The following is a 17,721-nucleotide window of genomic DNA, read 5'->3' as shown; positions in this document are numbered from 1 at the left end:
GGGCCGGAGCGGCATTGATCTCCGTCAGCAGTTCCTTCTCAATCCTGGAGAAGGGCAGGCGCACGCCGATGGTTTTGAAAACCACCTGATAGAAGTAAAAGAAGGTGTTCCGGCCGGTTGACCTGGGTCGTCTTTATGCGCGGCTTGTCCTAACGAGCTAGGGCACCTTCGTTTTGCTTCGTCTGTCAGTACCTGAAAAAGAAGAACAAAGGGGCGCCCTCGCGGCCGTTTGCACTCCGACGATCAAGTCAGCTAGCGAGAAACACCAAAGTAACTAGAAACTATATAATAATCTCAATGACTGAAAACTGTATGGCTAAAACTGTGTTGCCCTAATTGTCTTGTACTCTCAGCGGATGCGCCGTCAAGAACAATTAGGGTTTGCGCCCTGTATGTCTATCTGGGAACTAGGTTAAAACTCGTGTAATTGTGAGAAAACGTACCTCTCTAGGGCTTATTTGTGCCCTATATATAGGTGAAAACTAGGGTTTATCTCTGTGTTGCCTGCTATTATCTAGGGTTCCTTGGAGAAGGTCCTTGCGCCGCTATCTTTAGGATCTTAGCGTATCTGGCCCATGGACTTCCTTTATCTGGAGTGCAATGTATAACCTTATGGCCCCTTGGGCTCTAACTTGAGCGCTGTATTAATCGCGCCATCATACCGTTCGAGTGCCCTAATTAAACACGTGTCATGCATGCAGCCTTCCCTAGATACCTTTAGTGAGCACGTGGGCATTACCACGTGCCCTTTCGACTTGATCATTTATTCTGTGCATAGGGACCCACAGTGCCGCCACCCAACTTAGGGTTATCCCATCGTGTGGGCCCCCTCTCTGTGAAATGCTTACGTCATGCGGGTTGACTCTTCAGGCGATGTCTTACTCAGGCGATGTCTTACTTAGGCGATGGGCGATGATCCATCTTGGCGGTGACATATCTCGGCGATAACCGCTAATTTACGCTGCAGAACGCCGCTTTTACATTCGACGACTACGTTGACTTCTTGACTACCTACCTTTCTCTTGTCCACGGCATTACACCCGATGACCTAGTCGGTACACAAGCCCCCCAGTCTTGAGCTGATAACTTGCTTTCGGCGAAAAGACTAAAGCTTGCCCCCTACTGCCCTTGCGGCGTTTTGATGACATGCCACCTTCCGATCGATTGACGTGACATTTCTGTATCGCCGGTGCAACGTACCCTCAAGGGCTCTGACGATGTGACATTCTCTGAGTGAGACAAATGACATTTTAATCCGTACCTTTACCTCGCGACACGTGGCCCACTCACAAGGCGCTTGCTTTACCGCTTCAATCACGAGGCTCGAATCTTGAAAACCCCGCACCTCAACTTACTGTCTCTGTTTCTTTCGTATCTTTCTTGCACTATTCATCTTCTTCCCAAGAACTTCTTGCCCCACGTTCTTTCTTTGCGACCTTTCCCTTTGTTGCGTTACTGACCCCTTGACCCCCAGTTTCCTTACTGCCAGTACACACTAAGATGTCCACAAACCCATCTTCCTCCCGAGTGAGTCATAAGGACCTTTATCCCTGGGCTTCAAATGAACTACTCGACGAGTACTCTTGCTTACTTTCTACTAGGGCCCTGAGGGAACACGTGGGGGAAGCGTGCTCATATGATCATCGTGCCTTCGCAAAGAGGCACGATGATGACATCGTCGTGCTTCCTTGTTCCATGGGGGAGCCGGTGTGCGGGGATGAACGATCCAATAACGGGGTCCCCTTTTTCTATTTTTACCAAGTAGTTTTTAAGTGCGTCGGCGTACGCCTTCCCTTTTCCAGGTTCGAGAGGGAGCTGTTAACGGAGATGAACACCGCTCCAGCCCAACTGTACCCTAACAGTTGGGCCTTTGTGAAGGCCTTTGACATTTTGTTTGGCTTCCTTGGATGTGCACCTTCTGTGGACATTTTTCTTCACTTCTTTGAGGTGAAGAGGCAGAGAAACAATCTTTGGGTAACTCTTAGCAATGCCCCTGGTAGGATTCTTTTGACTCCTTTTCAGCAAGCCTTCACAGGGTGGAAAGGCAGGTTTTTTAAGGTATGTTGTTCCAGCTTGGTGCCTTCTGCCCTGGACGGCTTTCCTTTGTACTGGACAAAGGACGCCAGAGCCCTGAAATCTAAACCCCTTAAGAAACTGTCTTCAAGGGATCAGGAAGCTTGCAAGATCCTGGTGGGTGTTGGAGGATTTGATGCGGCTTCTTTAATAAGCTTGGAGTATAATGTCGAGCTTCTGGAAAGATATATATGTGTGTGAGGCTTTTCTCATGACTTTCCCACTTCTTGTTATGATTTCGCTTAGAAATACTTTGTTTCCCGTATGTCTCTCACTATACTTTACTCCTCTCTTTCACGTAGGTTCAAAGGTAAACGATCATCAGAGGACGCTTCTGACTCGGGCTTTGCGGTTCGGAGACGGGCCTTTTCGTCGCATTGCTCGCAGCCTGGGGCCACCGATGAGTGATGTGTTCTTGCTTTTTGTGCAGATATTTAGGACGTGTATAGGACTACAATTCCATTTTGCAAATGTTACAAACTTCGTCTGTAACCCTAACATTGGTTCTGCACTTTCCTTTATGCTGAATGCTGTTTAAATTATCTCGCATGCTTGCGTTCTTTGTCATGCCGCGCACGTCACTCCGATATTGCCTTTACGCTCGGCGTGAATTTCTTAGATTTTGTTTGTTTCCCATTCCTTAAACATCCTGTTTCTGGTTGCCTTGTTTATGGCTCTGCTCGGCCTTCGCTTTGTGATGGATGCCTTTTCGTTTGAGCTTTCTTATTCGAACCTTCAGCATTATCGCGCCCGACCTCATTGGGATGGTTGGCGACGTACTGCTCGTAGTGATGTCAGACCGCCTAGTCTTTGGTTTGACGACGACTCCGTCGGCGGTCGTGTACATTTTGCAGACCGCCCCCTTCGCACTTCCTGATCACATCATCGCCCTTGGCGACTCGGGGAGGGTGAGTTTAAACTTCGGCGATCTACGTGGCTCCGCGCGCTAATGCGCACGCCGGTTACTGATTTGACACTTCACCAACCCCCTCCCATCAAATGACACGTGGATTCATCGATGGTTGTTATTTCGTGTCGTTTGCGCGTCCCATAACCTTCGAAACTCTAAACTTCTCGCGCCACCCCACTGTTACATTATCTTCCTGCTTCACCTTCAAACTTTCGATACGCTCTGGTGAACGCTTCATCTCCCCAATCATCATTTCCTCGTACGGTCCCTCGATCATAAAAAAGGTAAGCCCTTTATCACTTCGTTGGTGCTCACCGCATTTTGATCAACTTGCATCATCCCTTAACTGTTTGACGCATACGTTGTGGGCTGTTTGTTCTCTGTGTCGCTTTTTTCCCTGCGTTTTTAGGTTTTCTTTCCCTTCCTACGACCCCTGTTGTTCATGCTGCTTTCCCTTCCTATTTTTCAAATCGAATCATTCCTTTTAGCGACCCTCCGCTTTCCTTTTCTTACTTTCCTTTCGTCTTTCCTGCAGTTCTCGATGGCTCGTACAGGTGCCACCCCTGCCCCCTCTCGAAACCCTCCTTCAAAATCTCGCAAACAACCTTCGTCAGGAAACCCCTCCACGTCTCGTAACCCACCTAGAGATCCTGGCATCCTTTCAAATCGGGCTCAGAGGCCTGCGCCCTCTCGTCCCAACCAATCGCAATCAACTCCCCCACAAACTAGCGCCACTGCCCGCCCCATTCCTGATTACAAACTGTTGTACTCATGGGCTCCTCCAGCTTTGCTGAACGAGACTTCCTTGATTAACTCTGAGGCCGACATTCTTCACTTGAGAGATAAGACCCACCTCACATTCCATAAGGAGCATGATGATAAGGTTGTTATTCGTCCTTGTCCTCCCGGGGAATCTGTTTGTACTGATAGCGATGGCAACGATGGCCACCCTTTCTGCTTTGTTTACGCAACCGTGTTTAAGAAGGTTAAACTCAGGTTCCCCTTTACTCGCTTTGAGAGGGAGCTCCTTACCGAGCTTGATATTGCCCCTGCTCAGCTGCATCCCAACGGCTGGGCGTTTGTCAGGGCATACCAAATTGTTTGTGCACATTTAGGCCATCCAGCCTCTGTAGACGTGTTCTTATTTTTGTTTGAGGCCAAAAACCCAGGGGACCGCCTATGGGTAAGTTTTAATGGGATTGTTGGGAGATCCATCCTTTCCATCTTCCAACAATCCTATAAGGATTGGAAGGGTAAGTTCGTTCGTGTTTGCTGTAATGATCAGAGTCCCGCACTTCTCGATGGGTTCCCCTTGTACTGGGTTGACAAGGGAAAAAAGGATTCTCAGGATCATTTTCGGAAAGCTAGGTGTCCAGAGAAGATGGGGGAGCTCGATAGAGACTTGTGTCACTTCTGGAAGGAAGTTGCCTCCACCAATACCACCTTACCTACCTCCTTAATCATCAAGTTCGAATTCTATGAGGATCAACTAGACTTTTACATAGGTCTGTCCCTCCACTCCACCTGGATTTTTCTTCCTGTGCCAAATCTGTTTTACTTCTTTACCAAGTTTGTTCGCATTACATGTCCTGTGCTTACCCTTGCACTGCTAATTATCTGTATCTGTAATTGTATTGATTTGTGAACATTTATTACTTCGTGCAGACACAATGCTGGGAAAGGATCATATGGCCAGACTGCGTTCTATAGTCAAACGCCACAAACTCGCTGCGGGTTCTCAAACCGTCCCGAATTCTGTAGCGGAAGCTGCTGTTGCCCGAGGCGAGCTTCCTCCCGTGGGCTCATCTTCCCTTATAGCCCCTCCTGTCCCTTCGAGAAAGAAGCTGCAGCCGAAGAGGGCCAAGAGGAAGAATCCCATAATGGTGTCGGATGAGGAGGATGACGAGAGCACTGAAGATGGACTTATCTGCAAAAGGAACAGGGCAACCGTCACCGAGCTACCCGCAAACGAGAGTACGGGCCCAAATTATGCGGAAAATCCCCCCAGCGTCTCTACACCCTTTGAGAGTGCTGGGGATGCTCTACCATCAAACACCTCAGCTGTTGGGGGCGTTCTGGAGCAAGTTGCGGACATTCAGTGGTCTCCCCAACCTGTAATGTCCTGATGTTCCCCTGGTTGTCCATACTTATGAAGGCGGCGGCGAGAACCAACCCCCGACTCCTCTTCCAATCCCTGCTCTTCCAGCCCCTGTCGAGGAGGTCTTGAAAGCCCACGCCGCTTACCTTAGCGCTATGACTACCGAGTACGTAGAGAAACGCCTTTACCAGATGATGGGCGAGGCTTTAAGGGACTCCTTGAGCCAGTATGAATCCGAAGCCGGTGTTGCGAAAGACCAAGTTCAACAACTTAAGCGTGACCTTACGATGCGGGGATTGGAGTTTTCGCGGTTAGAGAATGCTCTGAAGGAGGAGTTGCGGAGCGAACGCAAAAATAGTGCTGAACTAGGCCAAAAGCTCGACGCCAAACTCTTAGAGGTCACTGAACTCGAGGGTAGACTCGTGCATCAACAGGAGAAGATAGCGGGCCTTGAGGAGACTCTCAAGGCTAAAGGGGCCTACGCGGACGAGCTCGAGGCCAAGTCGATTGAGAGGGAGGATCTGCTGGGTAACATCAAAGCTGACATGGACCAAAAAGCCAAGGAACTGAGCGAGAAAGATAAGGAGCTGAACGAATCTGCAGCAAAACTTGCCCAGGCGCTTGAGGAGAACGAAAAGCTAAAGAAACAAAGTGAAGAACTCAACCTCAATGCCGCAAACGTTCTGACTTCCGGGTTTGGCGCAGCCTTGGAGCAGTTCGCTTGTGCTTACCCCGACTTGGACCTCTCCAGTTCTTGATTTGCCATGAAGTGGTAGACGGCAAAATTGTACCCTCAGATGAACGTTTTCATTTTTTTTCATTTGACGTTTTCTTTAGAAACATTCTGAAAGACTTACATATTCGACCTCTGTCTATGTGCAACGAATCTGTTTGTAATGACTTCTTTTCTTCGGACCGTGTTAACTTATGCTCATGGTTTATCTTTTACCTGTTGTGCGATCGCCTGATAATTTGGTGGGCTCTCACTCAACCCAATTAACTTAGCACAAACTGATGTTTAATTTTCTGGCGATCAACTTATTTTAAACAAACGGTTAGTCTATAGCAATAACATTTGACACGAAATTACTTACTGACCAGTAGGCGAGAGTCATTTTTAGTATCTGAAATCTCGCTTGCCCGATCTGCCAAGTGACATGTGCATTTCCAGGTCATCGCCTAAACTGGGCTGGCCTGATTCTGCACTGAGGACTTTCGAACTTTCCTCAATTTGCTTATGCAAAGAGGTCTCGTTATTCTGTTCTTGCCTGAACTCACTCTGAGGTGAGAAGGACTTTATCTGGCCTGAACTCGCTCGACGGCGAGAAGGACTTTATCTGGTGTCTCAACTTGCCCAGGGGCTACCTTTTCCCTGGATGCACTGAGGACTTTTAATCTCATCTTGCCTGAACTCACTCGAGGGTGAGGAGGACTTTCTCTGGTACCGGGGCTAGCTATTCATACATGAGGAGGGGGCGTCCCGAAGGAATCCTTTAACACCTGCCCAAGGACTAAGCGCCCGGATTTTAACTCATCTGGTACCGGGGCTAGCTATTCATACTTGAGGAGGGGGCTTCCCGAAGGAATCCCTTAACCCCTGCTCAAGGACTAAGCGCCCGGATTTTAACTCATCTGGTACCGGGGCTAGCTATTCATACTTGAGGAGGGGGCCTCCCGAAGGAATCCCTTAACCCCTGCTCAAGGACTAGGCGCCCGGATTTTAACTCATCTGGTACCGGGGCTAGCTATTCATACTTGAGGAGGGGGCGTCCCGAAGGAATCCCTTAACCCCTGCTCAAGGACTAGGCGCCCAGATTTTAACTCATTTGGTACCGGGGCTAGCTATTCATACTTGAGGAGGGGGCGTCCCGAAGGAATCCCTTAACCCCTGCTCAAGGACTAGGCGCCCGGATTTTAACTCATCTGGTACCGGGGCTAGCTATTCATACTTGAGGAGGGGGCGTCCCGAAGGAATCTGTACCGTCCCGTATCCGGGCATTGACTAAGTCAAGGTCAAAGTCAACGGCTGGAGAGTCAAAGTCAACGCAAGGCGTCGCCTAGGTGGAGAGACGCCAAGAGGAAGCGTCGCCAAGGCAAGGCGTCGCCTAGGTGAAGGCGTCGCCCAACCAGGGCGTCGCCAGATCAAATAGTGCTGAAACAAGGCAATCACAATGTGGTTCCCCGATACCCATGGGTAGGAAAGACCATGGAGGGAGCGACGCCGTGGGAAGGCCTCAGGTCCCGATAGCACGGGGCAGCGATAAAGAGAAGGAAAAGGTGGCTTCAAGGCCATAGTGAAAGCATCAGTGTAGGGCAGCCTGACTCGTGAGGTACCCCTGCCGCCCAGAGACGCCTTCAGGACAGATACGACCCAAGAGGAAGGTCACGCCCAGGGTAACCGGGTGCAGGGTATGAGAGGAAGGCAGATACGCTCTCAAAGTAAGTGACTAGATAATTGGGGGCATGAGTTGGCACCCAAAAAGTCACCCCTAGCGCAGTAGCACTCCCAAGCAGGAGGACTCACACGTAGAAATGTCCCCAGGTGGGCAGAAACGCCCCCAGATGGGGTCATGCCGTCGTGAGGCCCTCCACGTGTACGACAGCCATGTCAGAATAGAAACACCCTCTAGTCAGGTGCCAGGTAATTAAAGTCATTCAATACAGTTTCCGTTTCGAGCGTTCAGGTACTATGATGGCTCCCAAGCGTTTCAACGTCTTAAATGCGCTACGTTTTCTAATTAAACGCTTTAATGAGTGCGTTACGTTTGTGATTAAAAGCGCTTTAAGGCGCTTTAAATGCTTGGGAGGTTTAAATAGCGCGGGGAATGTTGGAAACGGGGTTGGAACTTTTGGCAAATTTACGAGAACTCTCTGGTTGCTTGCTCGTGCTTCAAGGTTACGTACAAGTGACTGGGGAATATTTTTGCCTGAAGGAGACAATACACAGTTATTTTTTACCACCTTCAGAGTGCCATACGCGGTGCTCAGAGACGTAGGTGAACAGTTTTGGTGTTTCTTGCTGGCTGACTTGAGCGTCGGAGTGCAAACGGCCGCTAGGGCGCCTCTTTGTCCTCTTTTTTGCAGGAATCCACAGAGAACCAGTGGGAAGGAGTCCCTAGCTGACGGTTGAGGTCGTGCACGAAGACGTCCCGGTTAACCGGACGGAACAAAATCCCTTAACCCCTGCTCAAGGACTAGGCGCCCGGATTTTAACTCATCTGGTACCGGGGCTAGCTATTCATACTTGAGGAGGGGGCGTTCCAAAGGAATCCCTTAACCCTTGCTCAAGGACTAGGCGCCCGGATTTTAACTCATCTGGTACCGGGGCTAGCTATTCATACTTGAGGAGGGGGCGTCCCGAAGGAATCCCTTAACCCCTGCTCAAGGACTAGGCGCCCGGATTTTAACTCATACCTGTCATCTTGCTCTGAACTCTCGCCTATACTCATTCTTGGCGAGTAGGACTTCTTAATCTGTTCTCGCCTATTCTCGCTCTAGGCGAGTAGGACTTTTCATTCTGTTCTCCCCTATGCTCGTTTTAGGCGAGTAGGACTTAAAACTTAACTTTCACCTCCGATCGCCAACTGGCGATGAGGGTTTGCAACTTAACTTGTGTCTCTGATCGCCCAGCGGCGATGAGGACTTTAAAAAACTTTATACTGAATGCATGCGATCTGAATCTGCCCTAAATTACACAAGGGCGACTAAGTCTTTTGTTTAAAAAATTTAAAATCATAATCAGGCAAACTCAATAACTAGGAAAACTTGATAGACTATTTAAAATGATAATCATGCAAACTTAATAACTGGGAAAACTTGATAGACTCGAACTTTTCTTTATTGGGTGGCCTCATTAAAAAACCCTTCTCAGGGAAAAAGAGCGCCACCTTAAAAAACTGTTTTCACTCAACTGTTCGAGTTAACTGCTACTTACAATACTTCAACTGTAATAAAACTTGAGATGGGTAGCGTTCCAAGTGCGAGGAATCGCCCCTCCCTCCAGCGTTTCCAAACGATAGGCGCCGTTCCCGAGTGCTTCAGTTATTCTAAACGGTCCCGTCCATTTGGGTGACAATTTATTCTGCATCTCGTATAGGTGGGCCTTCCTCATTACCAGGTCGCCATCTCTGAACTGCCTTGGCCTTGTCCTAGAATTGTACTTGCGCTCGACTCTTCTCTTTATTGCTTCAGCCTTTACCCTTGCCTCCTCCCTGACCTCATCCAACAAATCTAAGTTCATCCTTCTTTCTGCATTCGAGTCTTCTGCCACGAAGTTTTGGAATCTCGGCGAGCTTTCCTGGATTTCAATTGGGATCATCGCATCGCACCCGTACACCAAGCTAAACGGGGTTTCGTGGGTTCCTGACTGTTCAGTGGTGTGGTATGCCCATATTATACGGGGAACTTCCTCAGCCCAAGATCCTTTGGCCTTCTCCAATCTCCTCTTCAAACCTCTTAGTAAAACCCGATTAGCCGACTCCGCCTGCCCATTCGTTTGTGGATGCTCCACAGAAGCGAACACCTGTTGAGTTCCAACGTCCTCGCACAGCTTCTTCAGCAGGTGACTTGCGAACTGAGTCCTGTTATCTGATACCAAACGCTTGGGCACACCGAAACGATACACAATATTCTTCCATATGAAATTCTGAATTTTGTGCGCTGTGATCTGGGCTACTGGTTCTGCTTCAACCAAATACTTCATCTGCCTAATCGCCAATGGGAAGGGTCCCAGGATATCGATTCCCCATGTGTGGAAAGGCCAGGGACTGTAGATTGATTTTAACTCTTCCGGAGGCGCCTTGTGCTAATCGGCGTGCTCCTGGCACTGCTTGCAACGTTGGGCATATCTCTTGCAGTCTTCCCTCATTGTTGGGCAATAATAACCTGCACGGATGGTTCTTGTTGCCAAGGCTCGACCTCCGATGTGACTCCCGCAGATCCCTTCATGGAGCTCGGCCATAATTCTCGTGCACCTCTCTCCATGCACACATACTAAGAGGGGGTGTGTGAACCCAAACCTGTACAACTCGCCATCGATGAGGGTGAACTTGCTGGAGTTCTTTTTTACCTTCCTAGCTTCCGTCGGGTCCATTGGGAGTACGCCATCTGCCATGTAGCGCTGGTATGGCGTTATCCATGTGTCCGACTCGTGGACGGCGCAAACTTGTGTCATCTTTATCTCTCCCACTGGATGTGCTCTAACCCTCGGCGTCCTCAAGGTCTCCTGAGATAGAGACTTATGACCCCTTGCCATCCCTTCCTTCAACTTGTAGATTTGGAGAACTTGGTGGTCCTCCACGAACGCTCGAGGTGTCTTCAGGGTTTCTTGTATGACGGTCCTCTGCCTGCCCCCTTGCCCGAACTGGCGAGCTTTGCTAGCAAGTCGGCTCGGGCGTTCTGCTCTCTTGGCACATGCACTACTTCGAACGAAACAAAAGACTTCCTCAACTCCTGCACATACTCCAGATAAGCTGCCATCTGCGGATCTTCAGCCTGGAACTCGCCGGTCACTTGGCCTGTGATTAGCAATGAATCGCTCTTGGCCAACAGCACTCTTGCTCCCATCTCCTTTGCCAACAAAACACCAGCGATCAAAGCTTCGTATTCCGCCTGGTTGTTGCTGGCTTTAAAGGCGAACTTTAGGGACTGTTCTATCAACACGCCGTTGGGTCCTTCCAGAATTATCCCGGCCCCACTGCCTAACTGGTTAGAGGATCCATCCACTGAGAGCACCCAACGAAAACCATCTCTGGCGCTTTGCACTGTTTCAGAAGATAATTCGACCACAAAGTCAGCGAAGATTTGTCCCTTGATCGGTCCCCGGGGCTCATACTTGATGTCGAACTCCAACAACTCTACCGCCCATTTTACCATTCTTCCAGCCACATCTGGTTTCTTCAGAACCTTCTGGATAGGTAAGTCGGTCATCACCAACACTGTAAAACTCTGGAAGTAATGGCGCAACCTCCTCGCTGAAAACACTACTGCCAGTGCTGCTTTCTCCAAAGCCTGATATCTCACTTCTGGGCCCTGCAACACCTTGCTGACAAAACAAACGGGTTTTTGAATTTGATCTTGGTCCTGGACGAGCACCGCACTCAGCGCCTTCTCGGTTACGGCGAAGTATAACCTGAGGGGCGCTCCCACTTGGGGTTTGCACAGAACCGGCGGGCTTGCCAAGTACTCTTTGAGTTTTACGAAAGCCTCTTCGCACTCCTTCGTCCAGAAAAACCTATTGTTCCTTTTCAAGCACTGGAAATATGGGTGACCCCTCTCTCCACTGGCAGACACAAATCGCGACAGGGCGGCCATCCGACCCGTGAGCTGCTGCACCTCCTTCACCGTAGCAGGGCTCCTCATTGCCAAAATGGCCGCACACTTGTCAGGGTTTGCTTCGATCCCTCTTTCGGTCAAAAGGAAACCCAAGAACTTTCCCGCTTCCACGCCGAAAATGCATTTCTCAGGGTTCAACTTTAGTTTGTATTTGGCTATCGTAACGAACAGCTCCTCTAAGTTGGCTATATGCTGGTTTTTTTCCAGGGATGTTACGACCATATCGTCAACGTAAGCTTGCACGTTCCTCCCAAGCATAGGTGCAAGCACTTTATCCATCAATCTCTGGTACGTGGCTCCCGCGTTCTTCAGTCCAAAAGGCATCACCTTGTAGCAATAGCACGACTTCTCTGTCATGAAGGCAGTTTTTTCCTCGTCCATGGGGTGCATCTTAATTTGGTTGTACCCCGAGAACGCGTCTAAGAAACTCAACAACTTGCACCCTGCTGCGCTGTCCACTAAGGCGTCTATACTTGGCAAAGGATAGGAATCCTTCGGACAGGCTTTGTTTAGATCTGTGAAGTCGACACACATTCGCCATTTCCCATTTCTCTTCTTTACCAATACAACATTGGCGAGCCATTCCGGATACTGTATCTCCTTGATGTGGCCTGCCTCGAGGAGTTTTTGCGTTTCATCTCTGATCGCCTGTCTCCTTTCTTCATTGAATTTTCTTCTTCTTTGTCGGACTGGTCTGACTTGAGGGTCCATTGCTAGACGATGACATAAAAAATCGGGGTCGATTCCTGGCATATCCGAGGCAGACCATGCGAACGCGTCCAGATGCCTGCCTATCACCTTGGCGATCTGTTCCTGTGTCTCGTCGTCTAAAGTTTTCCCCAACTTAGAAAGTTTTACCGCCGATCTCCCTCTCGAGCCAATCTCCAACTGGGCGAGGCCTCCTCTCACTAGCGAGCAATGCTCTCACAATGCTTGATTCCCTGGCGGCTTCCGGGCAGCTTTCCTCTTCCTCTACTCCAGCGTTGTTTTCAGGCTTCGGCTCGACATCTCCCATTGTTACGTCGCCCTTGGTGGCTGCTTCCACTGTCACGTCCATACCCACGTCGCCTTCGGCGGTCCCCTCTGTCGCCGCATCCATGGCCCGTCGGCTTTCCTGCGCATTCTTCGTACCAAGAAGCGGTGTTGTGGTCACATGGCACACTGATCGCCTATTCTTGAGGCTGTTTTCGTAACATCTCTTTGCCTCCTCTTGGTCAGATTGGATGGTGACGATCACCCCTTCCATTGAAGGTAATTTGACCTTCATGTGTCTCATGGAGGGTACAGCTCCTATCCTATTGAGTGTTGGCCTTCCAAATAAGATGTTATATGCTGAAGGGGCGTTCACAACAAGGTATTTGATTTTCTCTGTGCGCGAGGCGGTCCCATCTGTGAACGTTGTTCTTAACTCAATGTATCCCCTGACTTCGACTTGATCACCCGCAAAACCGTATAAGCAGCCCCCATATGGCCTCAACTGGTCTGTGGATAGTTGTAGCCTTTCGAAGGTCGGCCAGAACATCACGTCTGCCGAGCTCCCTTGATCGACCAAGACCCGATGAACCGTTCTTCCTGTCGTGACGAGCGAGATCACAATGGGATCGTTGTCATGCGGCACAACATCCCTAAGGTCTTCCTTAGTGAACGTGATGTCCACATCGGGCGAATGGTCCTCGAAAACTTCCACTGACATTACGGACCTCGCATACTTCTTACGCTGCGACGCCGTACACCTGCCACCCGAGAACCCACCAGCTATGGTGTGGATTTCACCGAGGACGGGCGCCTCGTGCTGCTGCCCCTCACTGCCCCCTGGTTGCGAGCCTGGTGGTCATCCCGCCTGTTTCTCCATCAAGTAATCCTTCAGGAAGCCATTCTTCACGAGCTCATCCAACTGATAGCCAAATGCCAGACAGTTGTTGATATGGTACCCGAATGCCTCGTGGAATTCGCACCACGACTCCTTACGAGGCCCTAGCACCTTTTTAATCGGCGGCCTCAACCTGTCGGCTATGCTGGGTATCGCAATCAGATCTTTGAGTTCCATCACGAAGTTGTGTCTTGGCGGCTTGCTTGCTTCTCTCCCTTCCTCTACTCGACTCTTAGGTTGAGTCCTTCGTGGCTCGTAAGCGCGTTTCCTTTCAAAGTGTTTCCTTTCTGTGACAGCTTGGTGAACCCGAACAGGTTGCGTGCGTATCTGTGCCTTGGGGCGCGCTGGCATAGTGGTTGTACATTTCTCATACGTTTCACCTTCCGAGGAAATATGTTCTACCGCTTGTCGCCTTATCTCAGCGAAGGTTTTGGGGCGACTGCGGTTAAGCGTTTTACTGAAAGATCCGGGACGCACTCCCTTCTTGAACACGTACACAATCATGGGTTCCTCCTTGGTACCTACTTTCACCACCTGTGCCCCAAAGCGGCTTATTTACTCCTTTAGGGTTTCACCTTGGAACTGCTTGACATCGAAAAGATCGTACGAGACCGGGGCGGGAGTTCTGTTGGCTAGGTACTGTTCTCTATATAATTGTGAAAGTTGGGCGAAGGACGTGACGTGGCCCTCTGGGAGGCTGATGAACCAGTCCATGGCCATCCCTGTCAGGGTGCTCATGAAAAGCTTGCACCTAACAGCGTCCGAACCACCTACCAGCAACATCTGTGTATGGAACGCCGTGAGGTGCGCTTCGGGATCCTCCATTCCCGTGAAGGTCGCTTTGGGTCCTGTGAACGTATTGGGAATTGTCGTCTCCAAGATTGCCTGTGAAAATGGTGTTGTGAATTCCCTGGGTGGGGATGCAGCCTCCGATTCGTCTCTGCCACGCCATCTATGACGTAACTTCTCGTTGGTGCGGTGGAGTTCCTCACTTCTTACTTGAGAAGCTGTGAGGTCCGCCTGCATGCGTTCCTGTTCTACTTTCGAGGCTGCCACTGCGTCTTGTAGCCCGTGCACCATGCCAATGAGCTGTTGTAGGGTCATCTCTTCACTCCTAGCGCGTGCTGGTCGGGTGGCCATGGCTCTCTGGGGATCCTCTCGACTTATCTAAGTGTTGGAATCTGGAACTGAAAGCTTGTGTGGTGGAACCGATGTTTATATCGGCCCCACGGTGGGCGCCAGATGTTCCGGCCGGTTGACCTGGGTCGTCTTTATGCGCGGCTTGTCCTAACGAGCTAGGGCACCTTTGTTTTGCTTCGTCTGTCAGTACCTGAAAAAGAAGAACAAAGGGGCAACGTCGCGGCCGTTTGCACTCCGACGATCAAGTCAGCTAGCGAGAAACACGAAAGTAACTAGAAACTATATAATAATCTCAATGACTGAAAACTGTATGGCTAAAACTGTGTTGCCCTAATTGTCTTCTACTCTCAGCGGATGCGCCGTCAAGAACAATTAGGGTTTGTGCCCTGTATGTCTATCTGGGAACTAGGTTAAAACTCGTGTAACTGTGAGAAAACGTACCTCTCTAGGGCTTATTTGTGCCCTATATATAGGTGAAAACTAGGGTTTACCTCTGCGTTGCCTGCTATTATCTAGGGTTCCTTGGAGAAGGTCCTTGTGCCGCTATCTTTAGGATCTTAGCGTATCTGGCCCATGGACTTCCCTTATCTGGAGTGCAATGTATAACCTTATGGCCCCTTGGGCTCTAACTTGAGCGTTGTATTTATCGCGCCATCATACTGTTCGAGTGCCCTAATTAAACACGTGTCATGCATGCAGCCTTCCCTGGATACCTTTAGTGAGCACGTGGGCATTACCACGTGCCCTTTCGACTTGATCATTTATTCTATGCATAGGGACCCACAGTGCCGCCACCCAACTTAGGGTTATCCCATCGTGTGGGCCCCCTCTCTGTGAAATGCTTACGTCATGCGGGTTGACTCTTCGGGCGATGTCTTACTCAGGCGATGTCTTACTTAGGCGATGGGTGATGATCCATCTTGGCAGTGACACATCTCGGCGATAACCGCTTATTTACGCTGCAGAATGCCGCTTTTACATTCGACGACTACGTTGACTTCTTGACTACCTACCTTTCTCTTGTCCACATCATCACACCCGATGACCTGGTCGGTACAGAAGGGGACCCCGTCGTTGGCCCGTTCATCTCCACATACTGGCTCCCCTAGAGTGCAAGGGAGCACAACAATGTCGTCGTCATGCCTCCTCGCGAAGGCACGGTGATTGTAGGAGCAGGGATCCCCTTTGTGTTCCCTTATGGCCCTGGTGGAGAGTAAGCAGGAGCATTCGTCAAGAAGCTCCCTCAAAGCCCAAGTATACAGGTCCTTGGGGTTGACCCTGGGGGATTAGCACGAGAAGACATTCTTGAACAGAATCAGGGAGGTTTGAAGTTTTGGCAAGGGTAAAACGCTGGTGGGAACGAACACTGGAAGAACTCTTCGCGAGAAGAGAAAGGGTGCAAGTAGGTTACGAAAAGCACATAAATGATGAGGACAGTTTCAAAGTTTTGAAGAATTAAATATTGCGGTTAGAGCGCCAAACGACGCAAATGGAAGTATGGCAGGGTTGTTCCCCGATACCTATGGGAAGGAAAGACCATGGAGGGAACGACCCCCCCCCCCCAGAGCACTCGGCGTTTTTAGACACCCGGGGACGATACGGCGCTGCTGTAGCAGGCCTCTCCTTAGGCGTGGGCGCCGGGCACTAAGAATCAAGGGACGGATCGCTTTGGTGTTAGAGACACCCCGTGGACGATACGACCCCATTAGGCAAGCCTCTCCATGGGCGTGGGCATCGACGCGTGATCTTCCCCGGACATACAAGGCTGCCCAACGCAGTGAAAGAAACGGGTATAGTACAGGCAAAACAACCGAAGCACGTGAAGGCAAAGAACGAAAGTAAAATCACACAGGCGGAATTTTATATCTCAATGGCACGAAAGTAATCATGCAAAAACCCAAAGTTGTAACGAAAGTGCAAACAATTCAAAGAATTACATGTTTATCAAAGAAGGTTAAAAACAAGCGTAAAGGAATAAAGCGATGGTCGAGGGTGGCGGTTCAATCGTCCAGTTCCAGGGGCACGACTTTTCCATCAGCAATGTGGTGAGTGGAATCGCAGTTGGAAATGTCGATCCCCGGATTCATGCAGACAGCTTGGGCCAGAGCCTCTTGGAATCCCTCCTCGAAAGTTCCCGCCATGTCCTGGATGAGGGTCTTTTTGTCCTTCTCTAGTTCCTCAATGGTGGCATCCCCAGAAGCTACCTGCTTCTCCAAAGCCTCCTTCTCCACACGGAGTCGGCTGACCTCGACTTGCAGTTTGTCGTAGTCAACCTGGACAAGGCCCATAACTTTGGCCTGGGTAGCCATTTCCCTCTCCAGCCGCTCCATTTCGTCAGCTTGCTCACAGCAGCGCTCCTTCAAGTCCTTTTGAACTTCTTCGTAAGCTTCAATTATGTCTTGAAGGCTCGTTACCTGAACTGTGAGGGCGACTTCCCAAGCGTGTCGGCCTGGATTTCCACCGCCTCTGCCAGTTGTTTTTCAGCCTCTGCTTTGGACTCTTGCGCCTGGTTCAGGGCGGTTTGGTAAGTTTCGTTTTGGCATCCCAGAATCTTCCTTTCCTCCTCCAGGGCAGCTACCCTTGTTTCCAAGGCCCGGAGGGTTTGGGTGTGCAAAGCAGCGTTTCTGGCCTGGGCGCGCCATTCAAGGGTCACCGCCATTCAAGGGCCACCCCCAAGAAGGACCCCAAGTAGAAAGGCATGCCCTCCTTCCTCTCAGAGCCCTCTGGCATTGTTTCACCACTGAAGCCCCTCATCAGATGCATAATTGGAGGAGGGATGGCGATAAGATCGGGGGCGGCAGCGACGGGGGCAGGAGAAGCAGAGACCTCTGCCGGTGGCGGAGGTGGAGCAGACTCGGCGCCTTCGCCTACATCCTCTTGGACGATTGTAGGGGGAAGGGAAGTAGCGCTTGGAGGGTTGTCCCTAAAAGAATCCTCTCCCTGGGGTGACACCGCTGGAAGGAGGGGAACCTTGTGTGGAAAGGCCACGGGCTATAAATCGACATCAGTTCTTCTGGGGGCGCCTTGTGCCAGTCGGCGTGTATCTGACACTGCTTGCATCGCTGGGCTGGGCGTATCTCACACAGTCTTCTCTCACCGATGGCCAATAAAACCCTGCGAGAATCACCTTGGAAGCTAGTGATCTTCCCCCTACGTGGCTTCCACAAATCCCCTCGTGAAGTTCCCACATGATCCTCGTACACTCATCGCAACTCACACACGTCAGAATTGGGTGCGTGAACCCATGCCTAAACAACACTCCATCCACGAGAGTATACCTTGCAGAGTTCTTCTTTA

General features: G+C 50.3%; 2 protein-coding genes across 2 annotated transcripts; one reads left to right on the top strand and one right to left on the bottom strand.

Annotated features, from left to right (window-relative positions):
• Positions 1–5,236: 5,236 nt before the first annotated feature.
• LOC137815726 (uncharacterized) lies at positions 5,237–5,839 on the top strand. The gene has a single exon (XM_068618838.1). It carries the CDS (start codon positions 5,237–5,239, stop codon positions 5,837–5,839), a length of 603 nt encoding a protein of 200 aa, XP_068474939.1.
• A 4,558-nt stretch (positions 5,840–10,397) lies between these two features.
• On the bottom strand, positions 10,398–10,955 carry LOC137815725 (uncharacterized). The gene has a single exon (XM_068618837.1). It carries the CDS (start codon positions 10,953–10,955, stop codon positions 10,398–10,400), a length of 558 nt encoding a protein of 185 aa, XP_068474938.1.
• Positions 10,956–17,721: the final 6,766 nt, after the last annotated feature.

This window comes from Phaseolus vulgaris, chromosome 1 (genome assembly GCF_000499845.2).
Source record: "Phaseolus vulgaris cultivar G19833 chromosome 1, P. vulgaris v2.0, whole genome shotgun sequence".
Taxonomy (NCBI): Eukaryota; Viridiplantae; Streptophyta; class Magnoliopsida; order Fabales; family Fabaceae; genus Phaseolus; species Phaseolus vulgaris.
Note: the sequence above shows the minus strand (reverse complement) of the source record. Positions and strands in the feature narration are given on the sequence as shown.